The 20,904-nt window shown below is 32.6% G+C and overlaps 1 protein-coding gene across 1 annotated transcript in view; it reads left to right on the top strand.

The window, feature by feature from the left end:
• Nucleotides 1-20,904, top strand: part of PCDH9 (protocadherin 9) — an 809,303-nt gene that overhangs the window by 4,884 nt on the left and 783,515 nt on the right. Inside the window, 1 exon segment of the mRNA XM_015590877.2 lies at nucleotides 1-74. This exon segment is cut by the window's left edge and continues 10 nt beyond it. Coding sequence (XP_015446363.1) covers nucleotides 1-74 — 74 coding nt within the window.

Below are 20,904 nucleotides of genomic sequence, written 5' to 3'. Positions count from 1 at the left end.
CAGATCACTTCAGTGCCTCAGAGTGCAGTTCCCAAGGAGGCTTCAAGACAAAGGGCCCCTTACACACCAGACAGGTAAACGAGCACTTTTACTGGTCTATAAGTACTGCATACAAGTGCCCAGTCAACCAGTATTAACGTGCCAGTGTGTCTATTGTTTTGGTCTAACTTTAGCTTAGTTACAAAGAGGGAAAAAAAAAACTTGACCCCTTTTCTATTCCTCTGGGGCTCAGTCAAGAATTTTTAGAACAGCTTTGAAATTTCTGAGTTCTGAGAATTTATTTAACTTACCAGTTTCTTTCAAATGGCAAAAGATGAAAAGAGGAAATTATTCCAAAATGTCCCAAGATAGTGTTTGCTGAAGAAGAAAACCTGTCCTGATATGCCAAATTCTGCTCCTGGGCTTTCCAAATTGACTGCTTCAAGATTTTCACATTACCTTTTGATCTAAAAAGTCACCTTCAAATCTCAAGTTTTTAAATGGTGTTTGAAGGTCTGACTGTAATTATGCTGGAGCTGTGGTTGCTAAAGGGGTTAATTTTTTTTTAGTCTCTAAACAAGATAGTAGAATATTAAATGTACATCAGCTGTGAAGCACATGATTGTTGATAGATTGCACCTAAGCCATACAGGAAGTCTTCTCTTTGATTTCAGATGATTTTATTGTAATATAGTAAATTGGGTATTGAATAGCAAAGTTTGCAGATTGTCCACAATGGCCAAAGTACTCTTTCAAAGAAAAAAAAAAAAAAAAGAAGTAATGCTTTCTCCTTGATATAACTGATTTATACAGAAAAGAATGAATCCATTGTAAATATTCTCTCATCTTAGTAATGCATAAGTGATCTGTCATAACTCATTTTAAACTGTGAAATATGCCATATGAAGAGGGATTAAGAGGCTGAGAAACTCATTTCAACCAAATCCAGAATTAGTTTTTCTTAGGTCTAATAAGTCCTTGTTAATAAAGATTTAAATGCAGCGCTGTCTAATTTATTTCACTGGTGCTTGTCTGTTGCCACGAAATTTGAGTGTCAATAAGAGCCTGTAGATGGCACTAGGGTATCATGTCGCTTGTGCTGGCCTGGTGCCAATCCCGCAGGATCAAGGCAAAGGGGGAGGGAGTGATCAAGCTGGTACTACAGCCAAAGATACCTTTTATTTAATGACAGTTGCTCTGGAGCAACTAGCATTTCAGTTCATTTGCTTGCTCTTTTGTGATTAGCTCTCACCACACCACCTTTCCTGGATTTTGTAATCCAACTTCGACCTTTGTTGGTACTAAGTCCTTCTGTGGTGGTGGCCCGTCTGAATTTGTTGAAAATTAGGAACATATAGATTTCAGAAAATCCAGTAAAGCAAAATAAATTCGCAGGCAGTATTAACAGTTGTGGATTAAAAACTCAACAGTTTTCCCTTTTCTTGTTTTTTGGTGAGGGTGGGGTGAAGTTGAATGCCTTACTGAAATTTAATTTCCCTCTCACCATCTAGTGTTTTATTGTTCTGGAGTGACTTTAAGGTTTCGTGGTAATAAGATATTTATACAAATAATTTTGACAGTGAAGCACGTGGATACTCCCAGAACATTAAATGTAATGTCTGTGATTATACAACTAAATCTACATTTTTAAAAGAAAAAATTAAATATCTAGAACAATTTAAAATTACCTGTACTTGGAGGCTGAATGCACAGAATGAAAAAAATTAAAGTCAGTATAGAAGTTCTAGAGGAAAAATGTGAAGTTATAAGTGAAAGTAGGAATGACTTATTTTCATGTTAACTTCATTAGCTTTTTAAAAGAGGCTGAAGTTTTAAAATATAGAACATTTCAGAGCTCACTGAAAGCTTATAAAAGTTGCTAAATAGTCAATCAAGGTAAAGAAACTAAATAATTTATGAAACTAAATGGATTTAAATATAAAGTTGCTATTTTAATGAAAAGAAAGAAAATGCCTCTATTATTTTAATGTGGTCACTCACAATATACTGATGATATTTTATGATTTGCATACTATCTTGAAAAAACTAAGATAATTTAAAACTTTTCATACAAAACTTGAAATTTGTTTTAAAACAACAATCTTATATTCTTCTCACACCATCTTTCTTTTCAAGTAAGTGTGGTAGGTATTATTAGCATTGTGTACAGACCTACTTTTTTTGACTTCTCCCCAAAAGTTGAAACTATATATAGTACAGTGACATAAATGTTAAGTGCATTTTAGCAAAGTTCTTTTGTTGAGGCTTAGTCATAAGAATACTTGTTCGTATGATGTAATTTTTGAAATGGATGCTGAGTAATTCTCTAACTGGAACTAAAGTGCAATTTAGACATTCCTTGAGACCATGTGTCACTGTGCAGTTCTTCTTGTAGGCATTTTGATGTTAAAATGTTGCTATCATTCACTATTATGATAAAGAGCTATTGTCATGGCTTTGCTTATACCTTTTAGAAGTTTTCATACTGAGAAAGAAAAACATTGCGATGTTGGAGAAAAAGAATACTGAGAGTAAGGAGAGGTGATAGTGATAGCAATATGTACAATTTTAGTATAAAGAGGCATATTTTCTATGAGTGAGGACATAAATTATATACTACCCTTTTAATTTTTTCCCACTTAACTATATGATTGTTATCTGAAGATTTTCTAGTTCAACTAAAAAGTAAAAATAATTTACTCCAACCAGTGGCTTTTACACTAAATGTGCTCATGAAGCTGCACAGTTTTAAATGGTAGGGTTTATTACAACAAAATTTATAAACTAGCATCTAATCTATGAAGATTTTTAGTTGAATGGGCACAGGTTGCTATCAACTTTCACTTTATGGTGCTAGTTGATGTGTGGGTAAGATGCAAGATTCTTGAGTAAGGGTTACTAAATTTAAATATTGTTAATTTGTATTATCTGTATAGCGAAAACATAATGTCTGACTTTTACACCATAAATTTTCTTGTAGTGCATTGATTCTTATTTTGTCTTATTTCCACCCCTGTTATTTTCCTTTGTGTAACCCTACAAAGGACGTGTGAAACAAGTAAACTTGAACTACTCTATTTTACTAATCTTTCATTTTCCTTGAGTATAACAAATCTGTCACCAAATTGTTTTTATGAACTTCTTGAAGTACCCTTGCATTCAGAGATTGAATGAAATTTCATTTTTTCAAAGCAAGATCATGCCTTGATATTTATTCATAAATAAGCAAGTTCCATTATAGGATTAAGAGGATGACAGTATAATCAATTCCAGTGGGGCTTTAAATGATAAAGCTCATTTGTATATTTTCTCTAAAAGGTAAAGATGTTCTTAATGGACGTGATTTTCAAAAGACGATATTAAGTTCTCAAATTTTAGGATTTGTCAGAATCACCTGGAATTGGGTTTTTGGGCCCCATTCCCAGAGGTTCTGATTCAATACCACTGAGGTCCAGCCTGAACATTTTCATTGACAAGACCCTAGGTGTTGCTGATGCTGCTGTTTCAGGGACCTCACTTTGAGAACCATCGCCTCAGCATGTCGGAACAAGATGCTGTTTAGCTCCTTCTCTTTCAGATTACCGTTTCCAGAGGACCTGTTTTTCCACAGCCCAGTTCTTAGCTCACTTATTGACAGCCGTTTATTGTAGCTGGAGGCTCTATAGTAAGCTGTTTATTGCTGTTTCCCAACCAGTTGACAGCTTTGGGGAATTAATTTTCTTGGCCCCAGTGTGGTTTTTTGTGGAGGTATAAATGAAAATGTTAAAGAATAAAAAGTGACCTATTTACATTTGACAACTTCTTCTAGTTATAAAACAATCTGTGATAGTTGCACTAGAGTTTGGTTCTGGGTAAACAGTCATGTTTGATTTTCTAAATGAAGTGCATATTTTAGAGCTTAAACATCCTTACTTTAACTTTTCACAATCTAGAGTATTTATTCGTAAAAACATTTGTGTATATATTGAACAAATTATACATTGAAAATATGTATGCATGCTGTCTGTACTCAAGTATATACATATACTTTTATAGTATAAAGGGAATTGCTTCTATTCCCAATCATTTAGAGATACTATATTACATTTATGATTACTTTTCATTTTTGAGTAATCCCATTACAACCACAATTGAAATGCTGTTATGTCATGTAAAATATGCAAGATAGTCATAGAATTGCTATTTAGAACTGTGAGAAAGAAAAATGCAGTTGAAAATGAAGGAGGAAAATGTTAAGTAATGTGAGGCTAACAAAAAACTTTACAATATTTTAAACTACTAAATTTTGCAGTGTATTGTGACGGTAGAGTGCAAGTGGCAGGTGGAGAAAAATTGCTCCCCAAAATGAGAATTATATTTAAAACGTTATCAGTTGTGAATTTTATTTCTACTTCTTCCCTTTGGCTAAGTGCTCTATAATCATGAACTCAGCTGATGAAGTAGAAGATACTCTTTGGATAAAGTTTCAGAAATTTGAAATGAGAACGGGCCAGCCATTCAAACTGGCTACCTTTCCTCCTGAGACAAATATTTGATGTGTTTTTCAGCATGATACACCTGAGCTATAACATTTAAGGTACAGTTTAGCATTTATTGCTATAACCTTGAGGATAGAAATGATGTCACCACTGTATTAAGCATAGAAATGCCTACAGATTCCTGAACATTTGCTAACATAGAGAAAATAATTTCTGCAGTTAAAATATTCTATTATCTTGTTTTCTAAATTTTGTTGCAATTAATTCTATATATAGACACACCGTAAACTGATGTTCCCTGAGTTTCAAGTGAGTCATCCTTAAGGTGTCACAGACCAGGTTTGGCATCATTACAATTACCTTGTAAATACTGTACTTGAAATAATATGTTTTAGTCTTATGATATATGCATAGCCTTATTAGTTAAATATTTCAAGTTGTAATTTAGTTTCTCATAATAGCACAAATTAAAATATGTGAATAGTACAATAGAATTTAGACTTAATACAAAACCTCAAATCTGAAATCAGATTTCTTTATAACCAATTGTAAATTATTTTGACCCTTAAAGATTCATTTTCATATTGAATGGCTATAAATGACACCCAAAATATTAGAAATGGCATCTTAATGAGTTCTTTGGCAGTACATTATTTTATGTGATAGTGTTGAAGTATGAAAGTGATACCTTTAGATCATAGTTTCTCCTAAGTTATATGTCCACAATTCTTTTTATTTGTTTTTTATTATTTAGATTTTCAACTTCTAAACTTTTTTGGCTGGGGGGAAATGCAGAAATCTACCAAATGCTAAACACTACAGTGGTTGTGCTGGTCTAGTAGCACCAGACTGAGTGTGTACAGGATTTGAGGCCATGTCAACTCTATTGCTCTTTTTAGTGTTTTCTCAGTTTGACTTTGCCAGAGTTGAACTCTTAGCTTGCGTATAGTTAAAAAAGACGAAAAGAAACCTGTGAGTCTGCTGAATTGTTTACCACTTCTACTTAAAATCCTTGGAGTAAGTTTTCTTTGAATTTAGTCTGGTGTTTTCTAGAAGAGGATCCTTTATTAAAACTATAAATTAGTCTCTTGCTAATATTAATAAGTCAGTTTATATGTTATATATTTAGCATAGTTGGAAAATAAGCAAGAATTATTTAATATGGGTTTCTGATTTTTTGACTGCTGATTTTACGTTTAATATATTTTCAAGAATTTGTAACATACCAGGGTCCTAAAATATGCATCAGATTTGTTGAATTATGATCTAATCTCAGGCCAGGTATTAGTTGAGAATGTGGGAATGCAAGTCAGCAAAAGGCTTGCTCTAAAGTTTTCAGTATCTGGAGGCAAAGGAGTCAGCCACTTAGTAAGTAATTATGCCAATGTGCTGTGACCTTTTTAACAGTTAGCACTCCTCAAATCTGCATCACATCACCGAAGCAAATCCAAATGTAGAAATGTAATCTCCCATGTACATAAGAAGATATACTTTGCTGTTTAAGATTTCATCAGTTATTTCAGAAAGCTGTTAAATCTGTCAAAGATTTCATGTGGAAAGGAACACAGGCTTTTTGCTTTTGTTTGATACAAACCTTTTGGGCTGCCAGTCATCAGAAACATAGAACAAGAAAGGTATATTACCATGATTGACGTTTTGGTTTTGATTTATATTCTTTTTTTTTCCCTAAGCCAAAATTCATTAAAATGTGACATTCCTAAATAGGTTAAACAACTATACTTCCTTAACAATAAAGAGTGATAGCAGTAAAAACCTAGGAAAACAACCCATATTTAATCTCTCACTCATGTTTTTGTCTCATACACAATTTGTCTCCTATAGACTAGAATAGTGTCAAAATTTTCTGAGGCATTCAGAATTCAAAGGTATTCATTAGGGATCTGTTTTTATGTACTTATTAAATGATGTGAAAATATTTTCCCATAATCTTTAACACTTTGATTAATTACAATGCCATAAGCACATATCACATTTAAACTGATGGACTTGAGACCACCTGTACAGCTGGAAGTTGTATAAATATAAGCACAGGGAAGCTCTTTGAAGCATACTTGATTGATACTTTCTAGTCATTTTACATTAATTATTCTGGAATTCCTTGAGAAAATATATGAAATTGACTCATCTTTTATTGAAAGAAGTCTACTACAGCCTCACCACTCACAAATTTATATAGCTTTTTAATTATGTGGGCTTCAGGAAATAACAGAAATATGGTCAATTTTACCATGTTTGTATAATATACTTTAACATTATTCCACAGTTTGTCTTTCTATCTGACCATCTCTACATTTTCATATTATACTACTTTGTTTTTATACAGTCTGTGGCCTTTTTCGGTCTGTTAGCAGTTGATTAAGAAATACTCTAATCTCTTCCAGGATATTGAGAAACTAATGGATTGCAGAGTCTTTGGGTCTTTAAGCTTCAATTGTAAATGGTATAAAGAATTGTCATTGAGCTGATATTTGCATATATCTCTCCTAGTGCTAGTTACTTTGCTTCCTTTTATCTCCTCCTAATCTTTAGCTTTCATTCTAAGAATATTTATTTTAGTTGGAAATAAGCATGCCTGTGATAGAAATTTGGGATTCACCTCTAAATGAATGCCATCACAGACAGGGAAGTTCTGGCACATTTTGCAAAGATCTGTATGAACACAGTGAACCCTTCATAAGCTCTTAGATTGCAGGAAATCAGTGCTGAAAATTAAGTGGGGTTTTAAAGATTTGCAAAGTAGAGAGCTTTGTATAATGCTGGTATTGCAGGTGCCTATTAAATATGAAGTAAAAGCTTTGTAATACAACTAGCTAACACATTTCCCTCCACATTAGAGTGATTTATAGCCTAGAGAATTAGTCTTGCCTATTTTCTCCAAATACAGAAACACTGGATGTGTCTGAAAGAATAAAAATTGCAAAAATTGCTTTAGAATGAACAGATTTGCTCTTTGATGATTCTAGCCATTCAAGGTGGAAAATGCAGGCCCTCTCATACTTACCTGTAGTACCTCTGATGCCTATAATCTGGTCTCCTGAGAAAAAACTCTCAGTTGTATGTATAGACTCTCTACGAAATGTAAATCAGATTAAAACCTTACGTATCTATTAAACTATAGCATTACCATAATGAAGAGGGCTGGCTACTAAGTGAGTGCTTTGATCCTCATAGGGATTACTTTGAATCATTTCTCAGACTGTATTTTTAGAAGTAATCTTTGCTCCATTTGTAGTGTGTATGTGTAGCATAGCATTTCATTTCAGACATACAAGAGTTTCAATATATTTACCTTCATGACAATGTTCAGTAAAATACCTCGCAGTTCTTAAATGCTACATGTCTTTGGCCTTGTTAGATATAAATTGGTGGAAATAGCCATGCATATTTTTAAATGACTTTACAAATCCTGAATTTCTGCCTACTAGAAGAAGTATATAATCCCTGTGCAGTCCACAGTAGGTACAGTGGGCTTGCTGAGAATCATCATAGATGATTGATTTTGAAAACAAAACAGTTTTTGTGCAAGATAATAGCAGCCGCAATTCACAGTGAATGAGGTTTTTTATTTTTTTGCTCATTAAACAAACCTCAATGAGGAGAAGAATGGATACACAGAAGGATATATAAAATGAAGCCGTATGTTTTATAGGAAGAAAATGTCTTCTGCTGACAGTAGTTTCATAGTAGATCTTTTCTTGAGAGAGAGAAAAAAAAAATACTGGTGCTTTTTTGGATTCGGAGGATGCAACCAATCTGTGCCTCTGTGTGATAACAGCTGCATGCTGAGGACTTTCAAACACATAGCTACACAGGATTCTGCAGGTAACTTTTTGTAGAAGGTGCAAGTGACAAATGGAGACAAAATGGAGTGAGTTCTGAGTTGTGAGTTGATGCCCTCCTGTGTCATATATTCATGTCATTGAACCAATTTTCACATTGGAAGCCTAGAATCACAATAGCCTTTCCTCTGTTTGTCAGCTGTGAACACACCTGGATTGGCAGCTTTTCTTTGCTGCCTTTCTTGTCATTCAGTAGGTGGACTATATTTATTTATGTTACTTAATATACAGCTGCTTTCTTAGTTTCTTGATAGATGTTAAAATGATAAAAAATTATTTCCGTATACCTGTTCTCCCTCACCAAAATATGAAACAAAATATTTTGCCCAGGAATGTCAATAAAGTGTCAAATAAAATACCCAAATGTACTCCTCCTAGAAATAGCTAACCTCTATATATTTTCTTTGCAATATTTAAAATCCAATTTTTCTTACTGATACCGTTTTCAAAGTTAAGAAATAATGTTAAATTTAGCTATATAGATTAATAACGTATCAGTGCATTCCCAATCCCTTCAAATTTCCAACATGAAAAAAGATGTGAGTTTTATAAAAATAATTTTTTTTTTGCTGAAAAATTGAAATGAGCATCAAAATTACATTAAACCCTAGTAAAAATAGACACAATCCTTAGGATATTTTAGTTTTACATGAATTTGTTTCATTCTTGGTCTTAGCAAAATCTTGTGCCGAGCAATAATAGCAAGATATGTTGAATTCACTGACTGATTTTGTAAAAAATGAGAATAATCACACAAAATTATTTTGACACCTAAAGTCTCTGTTTTAGACAATTAAATTCTGCTTTAGCTAAGGGTTATTGACTTCTGGATGATACTGGGAGCAGTACCTCTCAGGTTTTAAACTAGCCCTGCAGGACCATCTGTTATTGGCAGGGCTATGCATCCTTCCCAGCCCATGCAGTGTCACCCCCAGGCAAACATTCAGGATTCTTCAAAGCACAGCCCTGGTTCCTCATGACCTTTTGGTCTCAAATGGCAGCTCATTCAAATTGAATACTGATATGTCATAACTTAAAGCTTAATAATTAGGGAGAATATAAGAAAGTCCCTCACATTAAGAGATTATGTCTTACTTATCTTTGTATTTCCAGTACTAATCCTACAACAGTGCCTAGAGGAGTGAACTTAGTAGGCATTCAATAGATGTTGACCTAACCTGAGAGCTCATGCTTTATATATCTATAAGATGTCCATTGATTTCTATAATAACCATAGGAAGAAGACATTACCATTCTTAGTCAACTTATGTAGAAATTGAGATTCAGAAGGGGGTGTGTGTGTGTGTGTGTGTGTGTGTGTGTGTGTGTGTGTGTGTGTGTTTTAAAGTCACCTGGCTAAAGCCAGTGGCTTTTCAGTCTAGAACGGAACCTCTAGACTGGTATTTCTTACCCATACATGTCCTAGTTGTACTTGTGAAATGTTCTTCTTCAGCTAGATATAAGTTTGAAGCATTTTCTTCATTACTTGTGTTGGAAAGGACTGCAGCCCATTTATTAAAAACCTATAAACAAGGAGACTCAGTGCACCCAAAATTGTTCTTCACAAGTTACCTCCCAGCAAACTATCTCTAGAGCATAAGATTACTTGAAAGCGTGGTAAGCATATGACTCGCAAAAGCTCATTTGGATGTATTGCTGTAACAGGGGCCAAAATGAGTAAAGTACATATGGAGAGAGTTCTGAATGCCTGGCTTTAACCACTGTCCCTGTTTTCCTCTATGGTGACTAGAGCCTGATGACCAAAGTTCTAATTAGGTTTAAGATTTTTTTTTTTCTTTTGTGGCTGAGGAGTCCCAGTGCTCTCCCATCTAAGAAATGATGATCTCCCTGACACCCCATCATTTATATTTCTGGAGGTCCAGTGAAGATCCACTTAACCTCGCCTAGCCTATAGATGAACAAGTACAAGCATTCTTCAACTCTGTATTTTGCCGTTTTGACTTTTTATATAGTGAAATATAATTAACACCTTTATATCATTTATCAGTGTCTTGACTAATGATTTCTGCATTTAGATCAGAGAGAGAGAGAGAGAGAGAGAGTAGCAAATAATTAGAAAACTGCTGATTCTAATGTGCATAAATATTCTTTTCTATCACTTGATCAGATATATCCGTGGTTTCCATTTTCTCCCTCATTTCTTGCACACCACTATTTCTGCCCATCCTAACAGTTTTCTTCATATTAGGATATAATGGGACAGGAAAAAGGAACTAAATAAATAGGATCAGATTCCTTCTCTTCCAAGCCTCCTCATCTAAAAAGTTTACTTAAACCTTTGAACACTTAGATCATTGATTGATTACTTTTAAACATAATGCTCAATAGATTTACTTTGATATCTACTTAATAGAGACAGGTGTTTTGGAGGGAAAAAAGTTATCGCATTAGAGTTTCCTTAGTAGACTTTTGAGCCATCCAGACAATACCCTAGAATCACATATGAATTCTATAAAAAGAAACAAAATAATAATTGAATAATGACTAAAGCAGTGTCTAGCTGCTGTATTAATTTTAGAAAGACAAATTTGATGTTTAATAGAACTCATAGTTTCTCAAGTCTCAAATAGACCTTTGAGATTATTTGACCTATTTAATTCCTTTTCCAGATGAAAAAAATGAGACTATAAAAAGTAGTTTGATATTTGAAGTAAAAAAAATGACAACAAACTGCTGCTTAAAAGCTGTGTGACATTGGGCACATCATTTAAATGCACTGCTCCTTGCTCTCCTACCCTGTAAAGTAGATGTCACCATGACTAATATCATAAGGTTGTTCAGAGGTGAAATAAACAGGTAAATGGGTACATGCAAATGTCTGGCCCATGGTAGGCACTTTAAAAAAAAAAAGCAACAAAAGACAAAAAAACAAAACAAAAACAACAACTACCTGTTTATCCACCTCTTTTGTCTAAGGAGTCCAACTTACCACTGACAGAGAGACCTTATTTAATGCATGCTCTCTTTGTTTTATTTTTGGTGATTTTTCTGAATCTGAGTTTTATTATATCTTTTTAATAAGTAAGCTATCTCTATTAATTTGCTCTTGGTATAAAGCACTGTTTTGGGGTTCTTTAGGATTTCTGAAATGTTGGTCTTTGTAATAGCATCAGTGTACAGCAGATAGAATGTTATATTTTCTTTTGATCTTAGTTCCTATTGTTTCACATTTATATAATTGCTTCATCTTTCATTTTGAGGATTTCACTATATTCATTTGCATGTTGTGTTTTAAGATTATTCTACTTCTTTTAGTATTTGTTATTAATTTACGTCCCTGTTGATTACTCATAGGAACTCTTTCCGTCTGGGGATTTTCACCTTATACATCACTCCTATTACAAAACAACATATAAGACAGTGAATCTGTTTCACAGTCGTACTTAACACAGCTGGAGCCATTTTAAACCTGCTGGTTTTTGCTTCCAATTATTCCATAGAGTAGAAAGCATCTCTATTGAAGTCATGGCATCCATGGTGTAATCAAACTAGTTAAAATGCTTTGGAGTATTTGATCATATTTATGGGAAAAATATAAATACCAACAGTTTCTTCTCTTCTTTAAAAAATTATTTTTCTTATTGAAAATGATTTATGTTTATAAGTAAGTTTTTAATGTGTGAATATGCAAATTTCTAATGTTTGAGTATGTTGGTGACATAATAACAGAAATGAGACCCAACAAATAAAAACAGAACACAATATGATAGTACTTAAAAAGCACTTTTTTGTAATACCCTGCAGCCAAAATCTTTGCCTTATGTTGGAAGAGCTGAAATCATCAACAATTTGAATTTGGAGTTAACGATTTGAATTTGGAGCAGAATGTAGTGGGGATTTGTTATTAATTTAATTAACTTTATCAACTAAGAAGTAGTTATAGGCAAATTTCAATTGGTCTCATTGTGACTTAGATTGTAGAAATTAAACTTTAACTTTTTATTGATCTTTCCTACCCTCAGTGCAATTCAGTTGTTTTTGGATTGGCCTTTTGGTTTGGATCTAATTTCATATATACACAGTGGCTCAGTAAGAAAAAAGGACTTTAAAATGAAATAAACAATAACAAGAAAACCCATTCTTTGTGCTTGGAAAAACGTAAACAGATAAAACATGGCAAAATATCATGATTTCCTTTAGATTACTGCTCATTTTATACTAAGATATGATATCCATCTGACCGTACTGAGATACTGAGCAGTGTGGAGACATAGTGCGGTAATTACCTTGGGTATCACACCTCATGGACTTGTTGTAAAGAATATAGCATGGCATATAGTAGATCTTCAATAAATTCTACTTATTCCCACTACAAGGGCAAACATGGAGATAATCAGGCAAAATGAGGGTGTTAAACACATTTTAAATAATAAGAATTGTGCTTTAAAGGTTTGATTTTATTGTTTTACTTGTAATATTTTGCATTCTCATGGCATTGAGTATATCTACATGTATACTATATATGTACATATATATATAATATATGTATGTATATATGTAAATTAAAATAGCCACCATTTTATGTTGCCATATCAATAGTATCTTGTATTAACTCTTCAGATACAAAGGTAATTGTGCATCTCAGAAAGTTTATGCAAATTCCAGTTCAGACAATGACCAAATACTTGTCCTATGAAGATAATTATATTTCTCGTACTGCACCTTTCACATGTAAACAGGATTCACTCGATTTTCTCATTTAGCAACGTAAAGGATTTTTGCTAGCTACTAAACTCTTATTTGGGCTTAGGCCTGACAACTAGACATATCCATTCAGCCTTATCACTAGACTACTGTACCATATTCTATTACCCTTAATGGTTACTAAAACCTATTCCAGAGTTATATTCTATAGATTTAAATGTGTATTCCTTTTTCTTTTGAATTCTCTGATATATAACTATGAAATTTTTCTGCTGCCAAAGAACTGCGATATAACCTACTGATATATATGCAAATTAACCTTTTTTATTTTTCATGAATTCTGCGATTCAGCAGACATCTATTGAGTAACTGCTGTGATCTAGGAACAGTGTTCGAAAATGATAATTAAAAACGATGAACGACATTGTCTTTGCTTTGAAAGATTCCAGTGGATTTTAAACACAATGTTTTTTTTCCTTGGAATTCCTTTATTTAAAAATATATATATGTATTATATATATATACGTATTATATGTCTGTTAAGTTTTAAATTGATGTCATCATTTCTCTGAAATATATTTTTAAAAGTCTTTTTTTTTTTTAACTAGTGCCGGAGACTTGATCTTTCAGTAGGCAATAAAATTCTAAGATCTATTACTCTAATTACAAGAATGCCAAGTTTAAATTTATCCTTTGGTTAATTTAGAGGGAAATATACTTTTTTATCCTTAAAATCACACTTCTTCTACAGGCAAAGGTGTTAATAAAATATAATTGCAAGTAAAACTTCATTTTTGTAACTATATGAAATTAACATATTTGCTATAGTAAAAATCACTTTAAAAATGGCACACATTGATAATGTTAAGTAATAACCCAAGTTAAAAGACAGTGTTCTCTAAAAATGAAGTTCTACTTATATAGGAATCTATTTAAAAGGAGTATTTTGAGTCATTATATTCTGTAAAAGAATGTCCAGCCTTCATCCTTCAAAAAGACATAACTTGAACATAGACATGGAACATAGATGTTAAACTGTGGCTAAAATAAATGTTGGATTTAATTGGCTTTTACCTCCAGATGGTGCTGATTTGGGCAAGTCCATTTCCTTATGAATATTTATCACAGTATTTCAAGGAATCAATATCATGACATAAACGTTGAAAATGCTTTTAATATATAATTTTTTCTTAAATTGAAAAATTTGTATCCTGAAAATTTGGTTTCCTTTCATTACAGCAGAAAAATTTAGAATTGGGCTTTACATTTCAAGTAAGACAGTTATTTTTAACTTAATCGTTTCTAAAACATGAGTAATTCACTCATAAGATATGAGCAAGTCATTTCAAAATTTTGAAATTATATTCATGGAAAAATCTTTGTTATTTTGAAAAAATAATGCAATTAATGCCTTACCTGCACATTTTTGTGCAAATGTATTTTTAAGATAAATTTTTACTGTCAGAAAATGTACTATTTTAATTGCAGTTAGGCTTCAGTGAAAACCATCAAACTGATGCCAAAAAAATCTTTCCAATTTTTCTGTGGCTACTTAGGCAACTATCTCCCAACTAATTACTATAATATAAGTGAACTGAAAAATTGAAACTTGGCAAACATTTAGATCTCAGGAATAAAATGTATAAAAGCATTTCTTAATTAAATATATCGATTAAAATATAAACAATTTTTTTGGAAATCATGAATTTATTGATATAACCAATCATGTAACTAAATGTAATCCACAGTTGAATAATGTAGAAATATGGACAGTTTGGAAAGCTAATTTAGAACCAAGTGACGGGATATGCTAAGCTTAGTAAAACATACATTTAAAAACACATTGGTGTAGAAGTCACATGAGTGTTAGAGTTTGTACTAACCAATTTCTACATAAAATTAGAAATGTGGCAGTCTCACTATTATAGTGACAGTTAATGTTTTTACAAAGTTTTAATTCTTTGCTTAATATAATTTTTATAAGTGACTATGCATTGCTTTACCAAAGAAAATAAACCAATAGGAGTTATAAAAATAAAAACTTATATTTTCCCATTTTAAAAACTTTTATACACATTGCTTTCTAATTTTCTATGCAAATTTTACTAAAACTTTACTTAGCATCTTGAGAATTCAGTTTTCTCATCTGAAAGTTAGATCATTGGATTCAGGCTTTTTTTTTTTTTTTTCAGCTTTAGTATTAAAAATAGAACTACAACTTTTGTTAGTTAGGAAAACATCAGTCTTTGACAGATTTCCTATTATCAATGAACTCCATTTGGCCTACTTCCTTATATCATCAGTTGATACATGTTCAGACGGTACCAATCATCATTAATATTAGCTCAAGAAAAACAATTACAAAGTACATCATACGGTTCAGTCTATCTCAACAGTGAACAATTTGTAATATTTTCATTGTTTTTATGATCCATGTTATCACGCTCTTGCATTTGTGTTGATAACAGAGCATTGCCTTTATCTTCTTCGAGGTCTCTGCCTGATTTTTTCCCTTCTGAACTAGAAAATTCATTTTTTTCTTCTAAATCAGAAATCAAAAAACAGAATTATGAAATCCCAAGCAGATTATTGCTTATAGTTTTATTGTAAAACTATCAACTTCAAATAGGAAGTAGCTACCATATATTTATCAGTAATATTATACTAGTTATGTTTGAATTTTTTTTTCTGTAGTAAGGCATTAAAATGAATTTAGTATTTCAACTCTTCTGAATATTGGAGAAGTCCACATAGTTTGGGTGTAATATGTAAATATAGTTTTTAAAAGTCAAACAGTAATAATTTTCATTGACATTTTATTTGTTACCAAAATAAATCCTACAAAAGCTAATTAAATCTGATAATGCTCATTGATTTTATTGGCAGCTCGTTTATTCAAAGACAAAATTGAGTTAATCTGAAGAAATAATGTAAATAATTAGAACTGTCAATCTATTGCTGAAAGAAAATCAAGTTTGAGATTAAAGGGACTAAATTGGAAGTTAGCTGAAGTAGCCCCCAAATATACCACCCAGATGTGGAACATATGTTATTTACTTACAGAGACAGTTAGAACTATGTTTTGCCATAGAAGAGCCTACCACATTATCTCCAGATCACTGTAGAAAAGGGCCCTATGGGATGGTTCTGGCCTGGACAGTAACGTAGGAATGCCTACTCTCTATCTCAGTGATATCTCAACATCAAAATTTGCTTGCATTTAGTACTACTTACTGCATTGTGCTCTTTCATTTTGTAAAAACTTTACAAAATCCCGATTCTATCAGTGTCTTTGGTGGAGGTATGTAAAAGAATATTTTACACTATAGATGAATAGGTTTAGGAGTTACTTTGCAAGTTTGGGAAGCTGATATAGATGGAGGAGATGTAGTTCCAGAAATGGCACATGTCGGCCACACGACACTGTTTTGTTTTTCATATTAAACAAGCTCATCCAATGCTCATTTCCTGAATGGCATCAACAGAGATACCTTCCTTAACCATATAGCTATATGCACATGATATATTTTCTAAATATTTATTCCATGGATATAAGGTCATTTGGAGGTTATTACAAAAAAAGTTTCCAAACTATTTAATGTTACTAATGCAGATGACAGCAAATTATACAGAATGTAAAGGTAATATGAAACAAAAAGATTAGTGTCAAATGAAAGCCCTATGATTTCTGCACAAGAGGCACGGTAGCCATTATGGGCAGTAATTGATGGAATGAGATGTAAGCAGTCTCTGGCAAGGTGAAAAGCTGGGCAAGCCAAGACTTCAAATCCTGTGAGTTTATGGAGCATTGTTTTAGCCATTCTAGGGACAGTACAACAAATCACAGATATATGACTAATCAAATCAATTCTCTATTATAAAAGTACGAAGAGATTATGTCTACTGGCATATGATTTGGAACTGGATGCTTGTAAATTAATGAATTTGTGTAGACTGTGCCTTCTAATATTTTGCCTGGAAAAGAAATAAATTCATTAAGAATTTAGACAAAAGCAACATTTAGATAACCATAATAGAGTTAGTGTAGCCTATATCGGGGAAAAGCTAACAGTAAAAAGTAAACTCATTAATTTTAATGGTATGTTATTGAGATTGAAACTAATTATTGAGTACTTTAACATGATTAGTCATTACTTCATTATTAAATAATGTAAACATGTTTTAAACATATATGAAAGTAACTGGCCAAAATAAAGCACAGTAATTTTTAGCTAGATAGCAAACAATTTCATGGGAAACATGGGAGATGTTCCGGGCTCTGTAAAGAGGAGATCACAGTATTCACTTTGGCACCATTATTTCCTTATTTCTAGAAATTTAGTTTGCACTGCTGTGAAAGCAGATTTCCAGCAGCAAGTAATGATAACAGTCAACATTTACTTGAGTGCTTACTATGTACCTGGCATCCTTCTCAGCCCTTTACATATACTGACTCCTTAAATTGAACGATGACCTTGTGAGTCGAGTATTACTAATGTTCCTCTTCTACAGCGGAAGAGAAGGTAAACGATTTGCTGAAGGTCACAGGTATTATAAGCAGAGAGAAGTCCAGGACTTGAACCCTAGCAGTGTTATACCAGAGGCTTTGCTTGCAGTTGCTAAGCAATACTGCCTCTATGGTTGAACTTTTGTTTTAAAATATAAAATTGTGGCACATCACCTAGAGTCAGTTGTGCCAAAAATAAATTTGTTGTGTCAAGATAAAAAAGGATAGCCGAAGTCTTCTTTAATGTATAGTTTTCATTTTTTTAGTGTATAAATGTCACCACTGAGCAAGTGGTGTGATGGTACAACCATGCCTGTGGCAGTTGTGTTTCTTTCCCATTTACTGTGAACCTTCACAGCCGGTACATAGTAACGATAGTAAAAGCATTGGTATCTTCGAGGCTGTAGGATTCTGAATACTTTCCACAAACAGTGGATTTTTGCAGTGAATGTCAAACATTCTGCTTGTCTCAAAACATAAGAAATTTGTAATTATTCTTCTTTTAAAATTACTCCTCATATCAGATAGAAAGGGATCTAGAAGAGGGGGAGGTCAAACTATGATAACAAAAAGATCTCACTTCTTCACTAGACTAGAATTTATTCCAGTCCCTGTTCCCAAATGGGTCAGAAGCACCAACCAACCTCCACCTCTGCACAAACTTGCCAGCCAGGATCAGCATGGACCTTTCCCCAATCTATCTATAATGCACTGGGAGAATATGTCTTCATGTCTGTTTAGGAACATGTGTATAATAACTTATTTTATTATTGTTATATATAAAATTATAACTTTGGAGTAGGTTTTCTAGTATTTTCACCTGCAACCACAAAAAGTATCCAATAATTTTATGCAGTTCTATAAATATATTTTATTACTGGCTTCTTAATGCCTCCTTGCTTAAAACTCTGACTATGGGGGTAGACGCTTGTCAACCACTTGGACTTTCAAGCTGTCCCTTAAATCTGACAACTGGGGGGAACCATTTTAGTCAAATTAAATTTATCATGGATTATTATAACGGATGCATTTTGATAAAAGTTCTAGGTGAGAAAGTTGCAGTTTTAATTTGAGGGACATTTGAAGGTCAAATAGTTGAGAGTTGTGAATGCACAATTTTCCCCACTTTACTTGACAAAAAAAAATGATGCTTGGAATAATATGATAACCTTTTTGTCCATTGTGTGTAGTGCATGTTGATCACTGAGTCAGTCATGAATGCTATTCTTGTTTAGAACATAATTCTGTCACATTCCTAGAGAATTAAAAAAGATCTTTTCTTGAAAAAAATTTTGATATGAGACAAGCAGATGGACATAATTCCAAAAACCTACGATTTCGAAGCTGGTATTGCTTACATTTTGATTGTGTGGACTCAGTTATTATTTAAAGCTTAGTTTAATTTTGGAGCAAAAGCTTTTTCTTGATGACCTTTAACTAATAAGCTTTCATAGTCAGAAAAATTTTAATTATTCTGATTAAGGTGCAGTATTGAACATGTAGACCAAATGTAGTTATGATGTTAATCAGACAACAATAATTTAGTAAGAGCACCCTTTAGATCAACCATTGATATAAGAAAGCTAAGTTCACCTGTTAATTTGCCAATGCACTAGAGTGGCAGGACTTCCTTAGTTTAAATTATTAAGGTAAGATATTAGAAAAACATAATTCTTGGATATGAACTCAAAGTCATACAGGCAGGTTTCCTCTGAACTCAATCACTTATGCAAAGATAGAATAATTTTGTCTGTATATTTGTTTAGTCTTTTTCAGAGAATAATTTTTTTAATGATACTTTTTCGTGGAGCTCGATGAGACCAGACATAAAAGCAAACACTTTTAGTAATCCCTTTTTCTCAGATTCAGGTAGAGGAGTGCCAGACTTTTTGGTCTCACATAGGTTGCAGTCTTGTGATGGAGTTCCCAGTCGAGATTTGGAAACTAAACCCCTGGCATGCAGATGTTTTGACCTAACATGATGTGTTGTTTTAGCTTTCTAGATGACTTAAAATATAGCTGGAGTTCTCTTTTATCAAGGCTTTGTGAAACACTAAATTAATTTGCATTGACATTCCAGGTGTTGGTAATAATTTGTAGTGACATTATGCCTATTGGTTATGATTGTGACAGACAGTCTCTATCCAAATGGACATTACAAACGCCGAATTTAAGAGTCTTAGCATTGGAAATTTCTGCCTTGACGAGGGCAGAAGATTTCTAGCATGTACTTGTTTTTCCTTCCACAGTTATGGATTAATACACATCAATTCTAGGCAGTTGAGGAGTGACATGAGAGAATTATTGGAACTGAACATTACATAGTAGAGTGAAAAATTCTGCAATGGTTTTTCTGCAGTGATGTGGTTATAAAAGGCAAATGGACACCAATTCCTAGCCTTTGCATGTTTAAAATGTCAAGGAAGTAGATAAAAAGGGAAATAGAAAACAAATATGTAATTGAAGCTGGTGTAATTTTTCTTGTCAAATAATTTTTCAAAAATATCAGGAATTGGTTCAGTAGAATAGCCTAATATTGTATGCAGTGTATAATTTTGTCTATTTAATTACAACCACTTTTATCTCGTAAAAATATTCACAGAAAAAGTATGCTTAGTCTGTGACCATATTAAGAAAATAAGATGTAGTGAATATGAACAGCAAATCTAATATACAGTCATATACATGTTGCTGTATGAAATCATTTTGAAGTGAAAAGATATTTTCAATACCTTACCAAAAGTTTTAATAATAATAGTTTAATTACAAAGTATTGAAGGCTCCCTTAATTCCAGCTTTTCTTTCCCCTGCTTACAGAGCTTATCTATCATAGCAGTAGAATTATGGCAATATTTTCTAATATTGACTGTGCATTTATTTTTGCAAGTTATCTGAGAACTTTTTAACTCTACTGCAAATTGTTTCCATAGTGGCTCTTTAATAAAATTACTGTTTTCAGACTTTAATTTAGCAATCTCTTGAACATATTTGTACATAGATTTCTGATGGAGGTGCTAATCTTTACATTTTTGACAATGTGATTTTTTGTGATGTTTATTCAGTAGAGGATAATTTCTTTTCCTTCATTACATATATTCTATCTTTTAACCACAAAATATATTTGAACGCTGTGCAGGGATTGACAAAAGTGAATTATAGCAATGTGGAAATGACTTACTTGGTGTCACTTAGATCCACTCAGGCAATAGGTTCTAGTTTTTCATAGAGTTTTTAAAAAGTTTTTTGTTTGTTTTTGTTTTGTTTTTTTTTTTTTTACTCTTAGAATAGTAATATTAAAGCCAACAGTATTAAGAATGTGCCAAATTTAAAGCGATTATTTGAAAAAGAAATTACAGGCTCATTAATCATACTATATTTGAGGTGATTGTAGATGAGTCTTTCATATACAGAAGGC

This window comes from Pteropus alecto, unplaced genomic scaffold, assembly GCF_000325575.1.
Source record: "Pteropus alecto unplaced genomic scaffold, ASM32557v1 scaffold72, whole genome shotgun sequence".
In the NCBI taxonomy this organism is placed as follows: Eukaryota; Metazoa; Chordata; class Mammalia; order Chiroptera; family Pteropodidae; genus Pteropus; species Pteropus alecto.
This window is presented reverse-complemented; position numbering and strand designations above follow the sequence as displayed.